Source organism: Pelophylax lessonae (genome assembly GCF_965119305.1).
Source record: "Pelophylax lessonae genome assembly, chromosome: 4".
Taxonomy (NCBI): domain Eukaryota; kingdom Metazoa; phylum Chordata; class Amphibia; order Anura; family Ranidae; genus Pelophylax; species Pelophylax lessonae.
The window spans coordinates 450,114,320-450,132,715 of NC_138771.1; the positions used below are offsets into that span (position 1 = coordinate 450,114,320).

General features: G+C 41.0%; 1 protein-coding gene across 1 annotated transcript in view; it reads left to right on the forward strand.

The window, feature by feature from the left end:
• Positions 1–18,396, forward strand: part of LOC309552694 (E3 ubiquitin-protein ligase RNF213-like) — a gene marked incomplete at its 5' end in the record, with an annotated part of 1,269,694 nt that overhangs the window by 1,231,955 nt on the left and 19,343 nt on the right. The window contains one exon of the mRNA XM_082253620.1: positions 4,352–4,435. Coding sequence (XP_082109746.1) covers positions 4,352–4,435 — 84 coding nt within the window. The remainder of the gene's footprint in view (positions 1–4,351; positions 4,436–18,396) is intronic.

Here is an 18,396-nt window from a genome sequence, read left to right on the forward strand (position 1 = left end):
CTATTCATGGATGCTAAGATGGCCAAAGAGATGTTTCTAAAGTTATCCAATACCAGTTGGTAAAATACTTAACTTTATTGCCCGTTATAGACCTATATCTCATATACTGTTTACAGCTCTTGAATGGTTAGCTCCATTGTCCCCTAAATTATATCAACATTTAGCAACCACTTAGACCAACCATATCTCCATAAATGGCCAAATCTGTAGCAGGTTAAGCTGTCTGTATTCCATAGGGATAAATCTTGAGTCACTTGATTTTTTTTTTTTAAATATCCATACACAGATAGAATTTTAACACTGGCAATAAACCACTTAACTATGTTTGCATCTAATTCGTACAACAACTACACCAAAGGCTACCATTTTGTATGTAAAACTGGTATTTATGGGAATGCATTATTTGTGAATAAACTAGTAGCCAATGGCATTACTGAAGTTCATCCGTCTGCCAATTAAAGGATAAGTCCAGGCAAAACCTAACTAATGCTAAAACTGCTCTGTATCACGTTCTAAACCTAATCTATCTAAACCTGTCAAGCAAAAATGACTGTACTTATCTATTCTGCAGCCAATCTGGTCAGGTCCCACGCTGATCTGTCAGTGGCAGCTTCAATGTGGAGGTGGGTGCAGGAGAGGCACTCAACAACGGAAGCCCCATAGTAAGTTTGTAGGTGACGTCACTTCCCATTCATTTCACAGCCGTTGTCACTCCTCTCCTGCACACAGCTTCCGTCGCTAGAGACCGGACCAGATCGGGTGCAGAGAAGGTAAGTACAGCAATTTTTGCTTTACAGGATTTAGATTAGATTTAGAATGTGGCACAGAGCAGGTTTAACGTTAGTTAGGTTTTGCCCGGACTTATCCTTTAAGCCTGTTAAACACTAGGAGTTTTTTACTTTCAACCCAGCGGGTTAAATGTAAAAAAAACTGTCAGCTCCGGTCAGAGCCGCTGTACTAATGATCCAAAGTTAGTACAGCAATCTCCGCACTGAGCTGTTGTGTTCTGACAGGGGAACGGCGTTGGCTGAGAGCGCTGATCGGGAGTCGGTCGGTCGGCTGCTGACTTCTGTCGGACCAGCTTATAATAGCTGTGGTGGGGGCCAAAGACAGACACTTTACATTGTTGGTTAGAGATCCTAGGGGACTATTCAAGTGCATGATGAAACTGCTTTTAGCCCATCTCCAGTAAAAATGTAAGTATTTATTTTTGCTTTTGGATAGAGTAGTAATAAGTTAGAACCTTGAGGAGATGTCCCCTGATTTCTTATTGGGATACTCATTGGCAGAAAAAGCTGTAAAGACAAGAGCAGCAATACCAACACAAAAGGAAGTCTAACCCCCTCAGTGTTCTGTTTGAGACCCCTGTAAAATAGTCCTTACAGGGTAACTCCACTTTCGTGGAAAACAAAAATAGTAATTAAAAAAAATGATAATATAGCGTATACAATTTCGACTCAAGTCTTATTGTAAATGAATATTATCAAAAATGACCTTTCCTTTTCAATCTGCAGCTTTGTCATTTTCTGTAAAATGCAATGCAATATGGCTACCTGGAGGCTTTCTGTACACAGATGGTTTACAGAACACTGCCTAGAAACCAAATCAATTCCTGCTTGTGTGATTGGCCCACTGATTTTCCCAGAAGTCTGCACTAAGATACAAGTCACATATCAGGCATCCCCTGCAACAAAAAATGTAATTTTTGGTGAGATACTCCCAATAGGAAATCATGTCTAAAGGGATGCAGACCCTGCCATTTTCCTCATTAGAGCCCTGCAGGTGTAGAAGCTGATTGATAATTATGAAACAACTTCCATTAGATTCACTTACCACATGGATACAGACAAACACACAGGGATTTCTTCAGAATAACAAAAGGTATGAATCTGCAACAAAGTTTGTTAAAATCCTTGTAATGTATATAGATCACCCAGAGGGTAATTTATTTTTCTCAACAAAAGTGGAGTTACTATTTAGGTGAGTAGAAATCTCCCAAATGGAAGCACAGGCAGCATTAAAGCGGAGTTCCATCCTGGAATTTTTTTTTTTTTTTTAAAAATACCCCCGGGACAGTCAGGGCTAGTGCATTCCACAATGGAAAGCCTCTGATCTGTCCCGGGTTGCACTTACCTGTTAGGACAAATACTTACCTTGAAAAAGTCTTGTCCAGCGCTGCCATCTCAGATGTGGGCAGCTTGAAGCCAGCGAGATCCTCTTCGGCGTCCTCTTCCGCCTTCTTCGGTCCCACGATGCCCTGCGCCGGCCCCGCCGTCACTTCCGGGTCGCGCGCGTCATCCCACCACAGCTTCTGGGCATGCCCAGAAGCTGTTTAGAAGGGGATGACGAGCGTGCCCCGGAACTGACGTCGGGGCCGGTGCAGGCGCAATGATTCCTGGGAGCGATGACGTTCAGCTCCCAGGAATCATTGCAGAGCCAGGAAGTGACGACGGGCCGTGGCCGAGGAAGGAGGAAGAAGGAAGTAAGGTAAGTATATTTTCTTCGCTACAAGGTAAGTAAAAAAAAAAAATGCGATTATCCATTTCTTTTTCAGGTGACCCGGAGCGAGAAGATGGAGGTAAGTATAAAATTAGGGTGGAACTCCACTTTAAAGAGTTGAGGGGGGATGTTCTACCCAGCCCAGCCGCCCCACATATGTGTCCACACAGCATGAGGTTGTGTGCTGAGAACGCATTCCTGGCACACTGACTGAGCTCTCAACAACTGCTCTCAGTCAACTACTTATTATTATTATTATTAAGAGCCAGCAGGACATACAACCCTTCAGGGGACTGTTTTTATGTTTACTGGCTAATAGTAAAAATAGCACCTGTGGTTATGCATAAAATATGTAAATTATGTGAATTATGGTAAGTAACGGTCTCCCCTCTTTTTCCTATTCCACCCCCCCCCCCCCCCCATTTGCCTAATTTTCTGTATCTCCTCAAACTGTGTGCCTTGCATGCACAATGAGCCCAGATACTATCTCCCTTCCTATAGGGGGTTTAACATTTCTTTTTTTTTTCATACATAGATTGCTGCAGTATATTTCTTTGCAATCATTATAGTTTGAGGTTAATTACCATTATTTAGGTTTTTGTTGTTATTGATTTTTATCCACCAATGGTATATGATTTAAAGTGACTCTGTCAGGAGGATCAACAACATTAGATCAACTGTGAAAATATCAGGTTTATCATTTCTTGTCCATTGTCCATTGACCCCCTTTGCTAAAATTTTGCTCAGTAGCAGAGCTCCACCACCATTCCTATTACAGACTTCATAGCGTGTCCCCCAGTGCCCGCTGTGGCTTCTCCCACTAACTCCTACTTCACTACTGTGTTCTGCAGGGGTCAGTAGGAGGAACCATAGCAGCCAGGGAACAATCATTGTTTTACCTGTCTGAGGTGTCAAACCAGGTCAGTGCCAGAAGCTATGCTATATAGAGTGTTTTAGCAGAAGCGCCAGGCACTTATAGACCTGTATCTTGACAGGGTAATCGTTTTTTTATTTTGTTCAGTTTTGTAAGCTGGTCATACACTGAATGAATTATGGCTAATTCCAATGAATTGAAAAGTCAAAGGAGGCAGACAGAAGATTGTCCAAGCAGATACAGGCGCTGCTTGAGTATTCAAACAGAAATACTGTACCTCTATCCACACTATTTAGCATGGATCAAGGATTCTGTTAGATCGCTATTGCTTTATAGCCAGCTTTACAGTGTCCCTTTAAACCAAAGTCTTTTTTAAAGACTTAGTTAGTTTTTTTTTTAATTATTGATATTAATACAGTATTAGCATTATTATACAGGATTTATAAAGCACCAACAGTTTATGCAGTGCTTTACAACATATCTGGTTGAGCTCTGGCAGATATGGATGCAAAGTGTGCAGGTCAGGGTATTTGAATTAAAGAAAAAAAAAATGAAGGGCTGATGCACTTCACCAGCTGTGCTGACCGTTTGAATACTGGTGTGCACTGAGAGGGCACAGTGCCAAAGCACACTGATTACTTTTTTGTTATAACGTTATTGAATTGTCACAAGTGACATTTTATGTCACTTGTGACAATTCAAAAACGTTTTATGCACAATTCAAGTAACGTTTTATGCACCACATGTTGGGATGTGGTGGTTTGCACTGCAACCTGGTGTGCTGAAAAAAAGTAGGGCATGTGGTACTTTTTTTAACGCATACCACAGCAATGCAATGGTGTGAACTAACACTTTAGGAAACAAGGCATGCTATAAGAAACAAATTGCTTTGTCTTGTGTGCGCCCCAAAGCAAATGGTGTAAATGGGCCTTAAGAGTTATGTTTACATCACTGTTTATGTTTTATGTTGTGTTATAGATGGCATTCAGAAAGTTTATAAGAAGCAAATAGAAGATTACATGCTTGTTTGGAATCACCTGAGGTTTTCTCTACAAACAAATGGTGAGTGATAGAAGACAATTCTGTTTTCAGGCCTCATGCACACCAGACGTTTTTTCCAGCTGCTGTTTTTGGCGTCAGACATTTTTTTCTGCAGCCAATGAACTCCCCAGCCAATAAACTCCCTGTTATCCTATGTGTCCATGCACACATGGGCTGTTATAAGCAGTTATTGGCAGAGGCGTTTTCTGGCAGGAAAAAAAACCCTGAACTAGTGGGTTTTAAGAGGCGTTTTTCAGCTGTAAAAATGCTCTAACTCCAAAAAAAGCTTAAAAACACTCTAAAACGCTGAAAAACTTGGCTATTTGGCGTTTATCTACATTTTTGAGCCATAAGCTTTTGTGGGACTATAGTTTTGCTAAAAAAAAGCTTAAAAAACAATGAAAAACGCTAAATAAAAACTCTATTGCAAAAGAGCTGAAAAACTTCTTCTACAGCTACAGCTTTCTACTGACATTTTGGTAATATCCAGTGTGCATGAGGCCTGAGTGTCAGTGTATAATCTGTTAATCAGAATGACACATCATTATATTCCACATGGGTAATATTGGGTTGGATTTGATTATCTATGGTTTACAACAGGCATGTTCTGTAAAAGCAACAACATTGTTTTTAGTTAGTCAGATGTGAGACATACTTACTGTAAAGCCCCGTACACATGGGCCGAATTTCAGGAAAGACAACGGGAGGTTAAAAAAAAAAAAAATGGCTGGCTTCTGTTGGACATGCATGCTGGAAAACCATCATCCATCCGACTTTCTATCAGCTCTCTAAACCAATGGCTCTCGCTGATCTGACTGTTCTAGCGGGGGCGTCCCCCTGTCAGAACACAACAACTCAGCAGGGGAGATCACTGAACTAATCTTGCATGGTTAGTACAGTGGCTCCGACCTGAGCTGACAGGTTTTTTTTTAGTTCAACCCACGGGGGGGTTGAATTAAAAAAATAATAATAGTGTGTACCCAGTTTAACTGTTGTGTAGTAGTAGCAGAAAGCAGAGCCTGCATGTGTAATGAACAAATATAACTTTATAACTTTCCTTATTTACTGTACATACAGTGGCAAGAAAATGTATGTGAACCCCTTGGAAGTAACTGGTTTTGTGCAGTAATTTGCCGTAAAATGTGATCTGATCTTCATCATCATCATCATCAAGTCACAACAATAGACAAACACAACCAACCATTTTTGGTTTGGTTTTGGTTTAAAACCACTTTAAACTGATAAAACACAAACAATGCCTTGCAAAAAGGAGCTCTCTGAAGACATACGATTGAGAGTAAATGATCTGCAAGAGCCTGGAAAGGGATACAAAGCAATCTCAAAGTGTTTAGGCATCCATCAGTCGACAGTTAGACAAACTGTCTATAAATGGAGACAGTTTAGTACTGTGGCTACTCGCCTTAGAAGGGGGCATTCAACCAAGATTACTCCCAAGCCTCAACATAGATTCCATGAGTAAAATAATAAAAGATGAATCCATGAGTAACAGCTAAAGACTTTAATCACTGGAACTTGCAAACATTTATTTTCATGAGTCTACCATACTTAAGTCTTTGAACAGACAGGGTGTCAATGGCGGAACATCACAGAGGAAGCCACTGCTCTCCAAAAAAAACATTGCTGCATGCCTGAAGTTTGCCAAAGAGCACCTTGGCAAACTGCAATGCCACTGGGATAATGTTTTGTGGACTGATGAAACAAAAGTTGAATTGTTCGAGTATATTATCAATGGCGCAAAAAGGGCACAGCTTACCAACATCGTCAGGGCCGCTGATAAGGCAATACAGCCAGCCCTCCTGTACCGGGCCCGTGCCTCATTAGCTGAAAAGGGGGGCCCGGGCAGCTGCCAAGCAGGAGAGCCGGCTGTACTGCCTATGCTGACTGATTTTCATGCTACAACCAGACAGACAACCAGGCAGTCAGCGCAGACAAGGCAGAGGCTTGGGCACTGCAATCTTTAACAGAGAAAATACGGAAATACACTTGTTGCAGTGCTTCTGCCACTATTCATGTGGAATCCGGGCAGAAATGTAGCGAGGAGGGCAGGCAGACCAAAGTCTGCTAGTTCACAGTCTCCTCTGAATGTGCGCTCTCATTGTTGAGTGTAATCAGACACTTCCAGACTGCAAACAAATCTATGATCAAAGGAGGGACAGTGCCATACCTCCTAGTTGACTGCAGTTCCTGACCATCTGATTACACAAAACGAGAGGAGAGGGGGAGAAAGAGGAGGGGGGGTCTACCCAGTCACTTGTACCTGGCTGAAGTGCACTGATAAGGTGGGCTTCAAGAAAGGCTGGGGGAGCTGGAGCACCTTCTACATTTTCTAGTTTATGTTATTATGTTCCTATGCCCACCATGGTCCCTATTAGAGGTCTGTACTGAGATGGGGCTGGGAGGGTAGCCTGTGCTGAGAGAATTTTAGGACTGTGGGGGAGAACTTGTACGGGGCTGTAGGGGGGAATCTTCATGGGAGAATATGCCCTTGGAGGGGAGATTTGTAGAGAGAAAGGGGTTTTCCCCATGCAGTGCAATTTTGGAGCCCATTCATTCGAATGGGCTTTAATTTACACCAGGACACAGAAAAAATAGTGCATGCACTACTTTTTGGTGGTGTGTTGTCAATGCCACCTGTATGTAAGCAGATGACAAATACAATGGCACCGACAGCAGATCACAAGGGGAGTGCTTTCCAGCAGTTTGGAAAAGGCTCACAGTAGAATAAATAAAATTCTAATAAAAAAATAATTTTAAAACATAAATTAGCAAACAATGAAGGGCCCGCTCACATGTGCTTTGCAATGTCAGCATTTGGACTGCTCTTCAGAGAGCTTTTGTGTTGTGCATGTGCTTTGCAATCTGAAGAGCTGTCAGCATTTGGACTGCTCTTCAGAGAGCTTTTGACAGGTGGGGAGGAGCAAATAGCCTCCTCACTGCCTGTTTAAACCACCACACTAGCACGCCACAATCATGTGCTTTGCATGCAATGCAGGGCACTTGCAGAGCAGCACTATTCATTCGAATGGGTCTTTTTCGACAAGGGTATAATTTCTGCCATAAATAAAATCAAATAATGGCAATATGTGCGATAATTGCTTACCAGGGGTCCACATAGGGCAACTCCACAACCGTACAATTTTGTTTAACACGGCCATCCGCCAGTTGGAGTTTTCCTGTGTGAAATAATTTTGGCGTCCGGACATCATGGTTATTTGTTCTTTGTTTTTGTCGTGTCTTTTGTCGATCTTCCTTTGGTAAGGTGATCCTTACATTTTTTTGCTTCATAGTGAGTTTACACACTATCCGGGTCCATTTTGGATCAAATTGTTACAAGCACTTATATTGTTGTGAATTATCTGCTACTTTAATAATTATCTATTCTAATCCATTAAGGTAATTTAATAAAATGCGTGTATTTATAATTCCCCAACCTGTCATTATTTTGTCAACATTATAGCCATCTTTAATTTCTGTGCTTCCACAGGAACAATGTTTTTGCTATAATTTCTGCCATGGCTGTAAAGCACAGCATCACAGTCGTGGCATGTGTATACCCCTAGCCACTGCCTCTATTGATAAAGGGTGTAGCAATTTGGTGGGCAGTAAAAGCACAGCTCAACCATGGGTTTATACCACCACCAAACTCAAGTGTAAATGAGCCCTAAGGACTCATTCATCCATGTACTCTGGCCAGTGGCCACATGAATGAGTAAATTGTTCACACAGCTGGAGCTGCCTGTTACTCCAAGGAGACACAGTGGTTGTATGAACACAGCCACAGGTCCCAATTTGACAGATGTGCAATTGTAGGGGAGTGGTCCTTGATGCACATTTAGTTTGGGGCCATACACCTGCACTCACACACCTGTCACCTATAGTGTAACATATGCTTCCTGCACATAGCTCCAGGTGGCACCAGCTACATAAACCACTGATTCACATTGTACAGGCCACAGTGCTCTTGTGAATGAGCCCCAATACCTCATTCACACACACACAGCTTTAATGATTTCTCAATACACTTTAAGCTTTTAGATTTAGAAGGATTTCTATTGTGTTTGTGTCTACTAATAATGATTTTAGTGTATTTTTAGTCTAATTATCATTCAATATTTTTGGGAGGGGGGCCCTACCAGGTAGACTGTACGGGGCCCTGTGTAATTTCTAACAGCAGCCCTGAACATCATACCTGCCGCGGTGAGGGCTTTTTGGTGACCCACGTGACACCTTGGATCGGCTGAACTATTTCTCACATTTTGATACTAGCACTCCCACATCTCCTGAATAAGCAACCTAGAGCTGTGAAACATAGAGGAACACCGAATGCGGAACTGTTCTCCATGCGTGTATAGATATATATATATATCTATTGCCTGTTGATATAGATTGTCACGTTGTATGTGGCATTATTTTAGATATTTGTGTGCACATAACACATGGGAACAATGTTGCTACTGGAAGGAAGCTCCTCTTGGGAGACATGATAGGTGTACAGGTACATGCTTATTAGCTTTTTAACATGTGTTATTGTAATACAAATTTCTTTGTATAATTTTTTAATAAAAAGACTGCTAGGGTCGTAAAGTAATTTTTAGGAAGAACCGAGAAAGTCCCTTTTTCCTTGCACATCAAAAAGGATAAAACACGAAATTCTGACAGAAAGTGGGTGGTGGACAGGGACGGACCGTGGTGCTGGTGGGACAAACTGGAAGATGCTTCACGCACACATGGCCCGAGGGCCCCTTTCTGTCAGAATATCGTTGTTTTAGCCTTTGGATACTAGATGTTAAATCTCCCTGTAACCCTTGGCCCTTCCATATATGCCAAATACACATTTATATTGTTTTTAGCTGCAAACAGATAGGCTTTTGTTACTCCCATACCTGCCGGGGTGAGGGGTTTTTGGTGACCTGGGTGACACCTTGGAACGTGTGAACTATGCCTCATTTTTTGATAGTAGGACTCCCACATCTGCTAAAGCAGTAGCCTAGAGCTGTGTAGAACATGTAGAAGAACACCGAATGTAGAACTGTTCGAGCGTGTATATGTGGCAAAACTTTTTTTAGATATACAGTATGTGTGTACATAACGCATTGGGAATAATGTTGCTACTGGGTGGGAGCTCCTCTTTGGAGACATGATATGTGTACATGGAGAGTAAGGGTATATCCCAGGTCTCTCTAAGAGGTGGGGAGACACTGGAAAATGGGGATTTTAACTGTGGCAACAGATAAATGTACTATTTATCATGAATAAAATCTATATATTTTTATTTGTACAAAAAAGTTTAAGAATACAAAAAATGCTGGTATGGCCATCTGTGGACTTATTATATGGAAGATCCTATGGGTGCTCCTAATCACTATTGATGACTACTACTGTTGATCAATGGTGAGAATCCATATAAATATTTTACCTGATACCTGGGCCTTTCCTAGGAAAGGTTGGCAGATCTCACCCACTTCTTTTCACCTTGCTTAACTTGATATCTTTGTATTTGACCCTTTATGTGGACCTATACATTTAATCTCTGCTTAGCACTTGGATTTTATTTTTAATAATGGGTGATAGTTTCTTTACATCTCTTAATTTTTGTATTTCACTTTCCTGATGCTTTTTTTTTCCTGATGGTGATCCCATTTCCAGTCCTTTATCTAGACATTACAGACTGAGCGGTTTATATTGGATTCGAATAACTTTTCATATCCCTGAGAGTGTATGAAACACACCTGATTACACATACATACATACACTGTTTAAGAGTTTAAGAAATATTAAAAATTGGATACTGAAGAAGCCTCATCTTGGGCGAAACACATTGATCCGATCCAAACTCTATGGAATCTATCCAGATACAGATAATTACACTATATGGCGATGTGTATTACATAATATATCTTTTGTGCAAATTATACATTTTTTGTATTCTTAAACTTTTTTGTACAAATAAAAATATATAGATTTCACTCATGGTAAATAGGGATTGATCTGTGGGCACATTTAAAATCCCTATTTCCAAAGTGTCTCCCCACGTCTTGGAGAGACCTGGGATATACCCTTACACTCCTAACCTTTTAAGGGATTGTGCCACAATTTATTATACAGACTCCCCCCACCTAATATTCTGATATGTGTACATGCTTATTAGCTTTTTAACATGTGTTGCTGCAATAAAAATTTATTTGTATAATTTTTTAACAAAAAGATTGCTATTGTAGTAAATTCATATTTGAGGGTACTGAGAAAGTCCCTTTTTCCTCGCACACCATTTCCTGTACAGTATATTTTGGATGTAGTACCCCAATATTCAAGTATAGGTTTGTTGGCATTCTAATTAGTTAATTTTGGTCTATATTAAAATAACCTAAATAATTAATTTCCCCTCGTAGGCAGCACAACCCTTTACATCTACCTGGCGGACAATCTGCATTTTACGGATTCTGACTGTTATTCTCCTGCAGAAAGAATAAGTGTTGAAATATGTAAAAGTGTGCACAAATTTGGCCAAAGGAAAAAGAAAAATAATCATATAATTACATTTTTTAAATAATCTAACTCTAGTGGTTATGTTACCATGGGAGAAATACTAGATTACAGCAAGGAACATTGCAATTGCCCTATTAAATAATAGGAAAACAAAAATCACCAAGGAAATATTACACTATAGTTACCCGCAAAGCATAACAGGTAGGCTTGATATGGCTGCTGACTAGACCCTCAGAAGGTGACTGCCAACCAGTGGGTGGAGTTGTCTTCCCAAAATGGCATCTAGCTATGCTGGGGATGTGTGACTTAGCTTCACTGAAGTGTCAGATGATGAGTCTCCCAGATGATGGGCGTGTGATGTCTATCTTCTTAATGATGAGGTGTGTGTCATTGATGAAGAGGTATCTTTTTTTTTTTGTCTACCTGACTCGCCATTTTAATTTGTTGCAAATAATACACTCATACAAGCTGCCCAGAGGGTGTAATCTTACTTCTCATTGGTAGATCATGTTACTGTTTAATCAGTCAATAACTGACCTGACCACCAGATGGCACCCTGGGACTAAAAATGTCTATCCTTGGGAGAATCTAAATCTATTATAATATCTAATCTTTATGGCACCTAATCTTTAGAGGATACTAAGTTTTGTAAAAATTTAACAATATTATTTTATTTAAAAGACATAAACTGTCTTGAGGGTCTGGCAGCCTTATTTATGATTTTGAATCTTTTGGGGCTAGCAGCATTTTAACTAGAAACTTTTAGATACAGAGAGGTGTAATTATATACCTAGCGATTAAAATATTAATTATACACATAGAGGAAAAAAAATAATTTGCATACTTAAACTGCTATTTGAGTATGACTACATTATAACACACACATATATTTCTAACAATAGCGATTACAATCAAACATAACTCTAGTAAGCCTAATAAATCCTTTTGCGCCCCAAGCCCACCCTTCTTTTTAGCCTGTGAGAGCCTCTGGCTCTAGTCACATGGTTAAAAAAAAAAAAAAGCCCCATTGAGCTCCATGCGTCCAGCGCCCCACATGTAGATTAGGGGGCCCGACCCATAGATAGGGGGCAGCGCCCCTGCGCCCCAAATGACCAGCTGCCACTGCTGAAATATATGATTCCTTTTTTTTAACCTTTGGTTTCAAGCTCCTTTTAAAAAGTTTCTCACAGGCTGACTCATTTGTTAAAAAGTTCTCAGTGTGTCCTCAATTGTTGTTTCATTTTCTGCAAGTTGAACAATAGATAGAGGACACTATTCTTGAATTAAGGAGTGTTGACTCTGTCAGCTGTGAACAGGCATAATTCAGGTTTCCTTTCAAGAGCTAACATAGAAAGTTATAACGGTGAGATCTGCAGGTTCTGCACACATTGACCAATAATTTTGTTTAACTTTTGTTGTGCTGGTGTCATGAATCTGCAGTAATCTTTCATGCCCTGACTGTCTGCTTACCTCTCTGGTCTCTATACTGTATCAGCTTTAGGGACCGTGCTCCCACACCTGTGTGTTTAGGTCATCTTCTTTCTGCATGGCTCTGCCCCAGCCTCTAACAGGAAATGCTATATTAACCCGCGCATTGCAAGCCAGTATTGTCTGAGCAATAATTGTGTGAAGACTTCCTTGTATGTTTCTTGCCGTGTGCTCTACATCTGATCTCTGCGTACCGACTTTGGCTTGTCCTTTTTACCATCCCTGTCTACTTGTTGCCCCGACCTTTGGCTTGTTCTACTGACTATCCCTTGTGGCCCTGTACTGCTGCTTCTTCTCCATACACCAGAGCCAGCCGTGAGCATGAGCTGGGAGACCCTGGGTGCCACGACCTAGAGTCAGCAGAAGTCAAGTCCATCCTCACTATCTGAGGCTCTAGTGAAAACCTGCTGGTTCTTAGACTCCGCGCCCTGGGGAATCTTATTCTCTAGCTCCCTGTCCAGGACCATGACTGCGACCCTGTGTAGCTGCTTCTCTGAACCATCAACCCTCAACAGTAAACCGTTGGGTTCAGGTGACGCTGACAGGTGATAATAAAGAGAAATCCATGTCCAACTGACTAAAATGCTTTCAATGTACCTGGAATTATTCTACTTCCAGGGCTATTTACGTGACAAATTTCTCAGTTGTTTTGAGATAATCGATTTCAATAGCGTCTCCTTGTTTTGACCAAAAATCCTTTCAAGGTAGTTTTATCATTAACTAGAATTAAATCCTGTCTTAGAATTAATTTTTTTTTTTTTTTTTTTATTCATACAAACTAACAGAAAGCTGGGGGAAAGCAAGGGTGGTCAGCAATAGTAGCCTATTTATACCTATAATGATAGGCATATTTTAAGATATAGTGGTAAAATCAACAGGAAAGTCCTGGTAACACATGTGCATTAAAACTAAATGCAGTACCCTCCCTACTCCAGGTAAGAAAGGCTGAGATGGATAGGTGGGTGTCTTCAAGGAGGACAATCAGAAAAAGCGTTTTGGAACAAATTCCGCTGGTGTCCCTGTCCTCTACACAGAGGCTCTCATAGCTGTTTATTATACACAGAGTATACCATACTCTTTTAAAACTCTTTCAGTGAGCTAGGAGGGACGTTGGTTCGCTACTGATGATCTATTTTGGAGACTATTGATAGAGTGTACCAAGAGAGCTGTCCTTTTATGAAACCGAGATGAGCAGTGATCCTGCTGATCGCAGCTCATTTCCGATCTTTATTGGTTTATGAAACAGAGACAATCGGGGGAGAACATGTTCTCCGCTGATCATCTCTACACACGGAGAATCTGTCATTGACTGACACAGAAATGGCCAGGTTATACAATAAACTCTATGCAGAAAGAGTGTCATGTATCTTCTTCTACACGGTCAATTAAGAAAGAGGAATGTAAAGTAATAAGTAGTGAAGTTACTTTTCAAATGCAGTAACTAGTAAAGTAATCTCATTACAATTTACAGAAGTAACTAGTTAAATTTTTTGAGTAACTACCCCAACACTGGGGTGTGTATATATATATATATATATATATATATATAAAATGTGTGTATGCAGTATATATGTATATTTATGTAGGGGGACTAATTATTTTATTAACATTAGTGGGGGTCGAACGCACGTGTACTCAGCAGTGATAATCTATCACTGCTTTTTAAATGGTTTTTCCTACTGTAATCTCGCTTTGTCTCAGGAGATTACAGGCGGCCCATTCACTTGTACACAGATCTCGGCTGTTCTCTTTCTCCTCTGTTCACCCTGTGAGAACTGAAGTTCACCGCTTCATAAAAAGGGTACCAGAGGAGATAATTTTCCTCAGAGAACTGCCGAGAAGTGAACGGTGAAAAAAATTCACAGTTTCATAAATGGACACCTAAACCTGGCTTTTACTCCTTTGGTCTGTCTATTGGCTATCTGTCTGTTTATTACCTAGATGATGAAATATATCTGTGACAAACCTAACCGGGACAGGGGCTTTTGGAGGGGACTATGGGCTAGCCTTCTACCCACTGATTATGGCCCATGGAGGAGACCAGGGATTTTGTCTGCTTCTCCCAGTCAGAGCATGGAAAAGAGCTCAGTTCAGCCTCTGATCCCATGGAGAGAGCAGATCATTCTCAAATGATGAACAAAAACATGATGAACGCTGAGAGTGAGGCTTGGATTAATTCTGTAACTACAATAAAGGGGGGCAAGTGGGACTTTCACGGTGCTAAATGATGGAGAAAAATCTGAATTCTCAAAAATTGTACATTTTATTACACATAGAAAGTGAGGACAAGACAATACATCAATATAAAATGATAAAATCAAAAGAATGCACTCAAAATATCAACTCTACATGTTTCGCCATCTTCATAATAGCTTCTTCAGGAGTTTTCATAGACATTTCTTGAGAGTGAACATTTCTAGGTAACGAAAGGAAAAGACATAAAAAACATGACATGTGTATGTATATAGGGCTTATCTCAATGGTCCTAATGTTGAGTGCCCAATTGATTTGCATAATTGTAAAGACAATGATACCAATAAAGTACCTTAAGATGACCTGAGCCCTTTCTTATGCCGAAGGTGGAGGTAATAGAGGTGACGCCACCAAAGCAAGCACAGAGGGGGAGGGGAGCCGAGACCCTCAGACTCCTAGAGTTGACCCATAGAGAGGGTGACAGCCAGGCTAGAAATGATAGGTAGAGATAATAAGACCAGAGCATAGAAATACATTTCAACCCAAAATTGCTATGTCTTCAATTGGTATAAGGCTAAATATCAGGTAGAAAAGTTACCAAGATAATCACCTGATTATGAGTAAATGTGCAGTTGATTCCCTAGGTACCTCAATGTAACAAAGACAGGAAGGGAAAATGAAGTCCCCTTAATATCCCCCAAATGGGAGGTATCCCTTGAAACAAGAAGAAATAGAATTTGTTGAAGATAGTAATAAATATAATAAGGGTCTGTCAAGTTTTGAGGGTATAAGCACTTACCCAAAATTGACAAGATTCAGTACCTAAATTGTCATGCAGTATTCAAAAGTTCACCGCCATTTCAATTCAGCAAATCTTCCAATAGTACACAAAAAATGAAGGAGACTGCACGGGAAGAAAAAGAAAAAAAGCAAGAAAGGATATCATCAGCATTAAAATCTACCAGAGATATATGGAGAGAAGCAGGGTTTGAAAGATTTCATTTACCGCAAATGGTCTCAAAGATCATGTATCGTTCCCCGGTGGTCTAGTGTAATACTGACCATGTGGCGCCGGCATTTATACACCCCCTCCACTCCCTCGGCGTCTGACGTCACCGAGGGAGTGAGAGCGAGGTACGCCCAGTGGTCCAATGGAGGCCAAGAAGGAAGTGCGTCATTAAGACGCGACCGCATCACGTGATTCCGCCGGAACCGGAAGGTCGGGGATGACAACATCCGGTCCGGACAAGAATGTAAGCAGAGGAGGTAACAGATTGCCGAGGGGCAATCTAAACAGGGATCCAAGATGAAACTGACAGCATCGCCAAAGACCGGATTTCAAGGAAATATATCCGCAATGCCTATACAATGGGGAAAGAATCCAAAGACACAAAGGGGTCATAAAAAAGGAGAATTGCCCCATCTAATAAATAAATCAGTGTATGTGATACAGATAACAATTAAATGGAAAAGAGATGTTAGTAAAAACTCCATAAAAGGACAACTGGGCATTTTAAAGCGGTGCTGCTACTAACCAGGTTGGACCATTTTTCCTGGAAAATAAATGTAGGGCACCGCGGGTGCCCATATGGGCAACCATAATAGAGGCCGAAAATAGGCTCGAATCCAAAAGGTCCCCCAATGTGCTTGCCCCGGGGTGTGCCACCTACAATCGCATCCACACAACGGCGGGGGTCAGGAAAAATATATAATGGACAATTCACAGAATATTCTTGTTCTTTAAACGGTAATTGAACCACATCTACAAAAATAAACACATGTAGGCAATTTTGCCAAGATATATAGGATGTGCCAATGAAGGCACCTAGAAAGAGAGGACTTTGTAACAAGAGTACAAGATCCAAAATGCTGACCAGTTACAGAGATCCTGTGCTGAATCAGCAATAAATATAAATGACATTATCTAGCCTAGAAAGGGTTTGAAACTAATGGATTCGTTTATACCTGGATACTGGATAGCTGATAGGTTAAATATCCACTTGGTTTCACGTTGCAATGTTTCTTCTTGGATTAATTCTCTGAATAAAAGACAATAAAGCTTCCCTTCTGGAGTGGATGGAAAGATGTGATATTAATCTTGTACAGGTTAATAGTCAGAGGGAATGTGGTGGCCCTCCTGCAGTCTGGGTTGGAGAAGCTCATCCACTGGGGACAGAAATATTTTTCAACAATCTCTCTCTATGAAGATAACTTATTTCCACTTTTTCAGACTGCTGGAACATTGTATGAGTTTTGTTTTAAAGACTGTGGTAGACTGATGCCGGACTTTCTGCAGTAGGGTGGGATCTTTGATTGTTCAAAGCATTGTCTAGGTGACTAGTTGTTAATTAGCTTACTGTTTAATTAGATTACTGTTTATGTTGGCTGTTCCTTAGTTGTGCCAATGATATTACAGTTTACAGTTTGTACTGTCATGCTAATATCCCCAAGAGGGGAATGTCCTCCTGGGGGGGTATAAGGAATGTGTCTGAGTTTTAGTAAAGGGTCATTCCTTTGGTATTACCTCAACTTCTTGTCTGTGTAAGATGCTTGGGGTAAAAGGGCTGGTATTAGCTCTCAGTCTGCTGAAAGAGTTTGGAGGGCAGGAGGCATGTTTGGCGGAAGCACCCAAGCGGTCCCTCACAATATCCAATGGATATTAGAGTTTAGGTCTCCAGACTCCTCTCTTTATCCCGTGTAGCACCCCTCTGACACCCTAAAGGCAGGATAGCACCTCCACTGGCAGGGGCAGGCTAGCATTTCAATCCAGGGCTAAAATGGGAAGACTGAGAAAGAATATTGGGCGCCAGTCACTTTTGTCTTTTAAAAGTTGTATTGCAGAACTATTAAGGAGGTGAGGGTTAGGGGTCTCAGATACGGTATCGGATCACTTTTGGACTCTTCAGATCCAGATGAATGTCCAGCTTTACAGTGTCAGAATCTTTAAGCCGACCCAGCAACAATGTACGCATGTCCCCAAATTTCAGTGCATCCTTCAGGCCCTTCTGAGAAGCCAGGCTCACTTCAGCAAGGGGCCTCCCCTGGGACTCCTCTTTGGCACAATTTCAAGCTAGGCAGAACAGGCTAGGCAGAACAGCTTCAGGATGACTTCAGCACACGTTAGGCTCCAAGACAAGCTATTGGGCCTAACAGCAGAGATCCATCCAGCAGCACCTTCTCAGGCCTCAGCCTGAGAAAAGAGAGAGAGAGAGAGAGAGAGAGAGAGTACATGGCGTGTCCCAAATATTTATATCCTCCCCCAACATGCACCAGCAACCTAAACCTCATACTGGATTGACTGAAGAAAATAAAAATATTTATAACTTAGTTTTGTTTGTGAAATCTTATGACCAGTGATACCAGTGACATCTACTGGCTACAGTGAGAAATCACAAGCCAACTTAAGCTTGAAAAAAAGCCAGGTGAAAAACTATAAAATCAGTCTGAACCAGAGCCCAGCCAAAAACGAAATTGATATAGTAGCCCCTGTTTATGAAAGGAGGGCTACTCTCTCCAAGCCCTCCCACATTGGAAGAGTGGCACTCACATGTCAACTCTACTTTACTAAAAGAACGCCAAATCTTCCAATGTAGAGGCACACCCAATAAATATAACAAGTTTTGGGACCCATGGATATCTGTCCAGGGGCTTTCCCCTTTAAAACTGTCTATGCATATCCTACTTCAATGTTGAGATTGTTGTGATGCTTTGACATGATGCTTTTGGTTGATATGACATATGAAATAATGAAGACATGAGTGAAATACCTGGAAATTACTTTTATTGATAGTTAT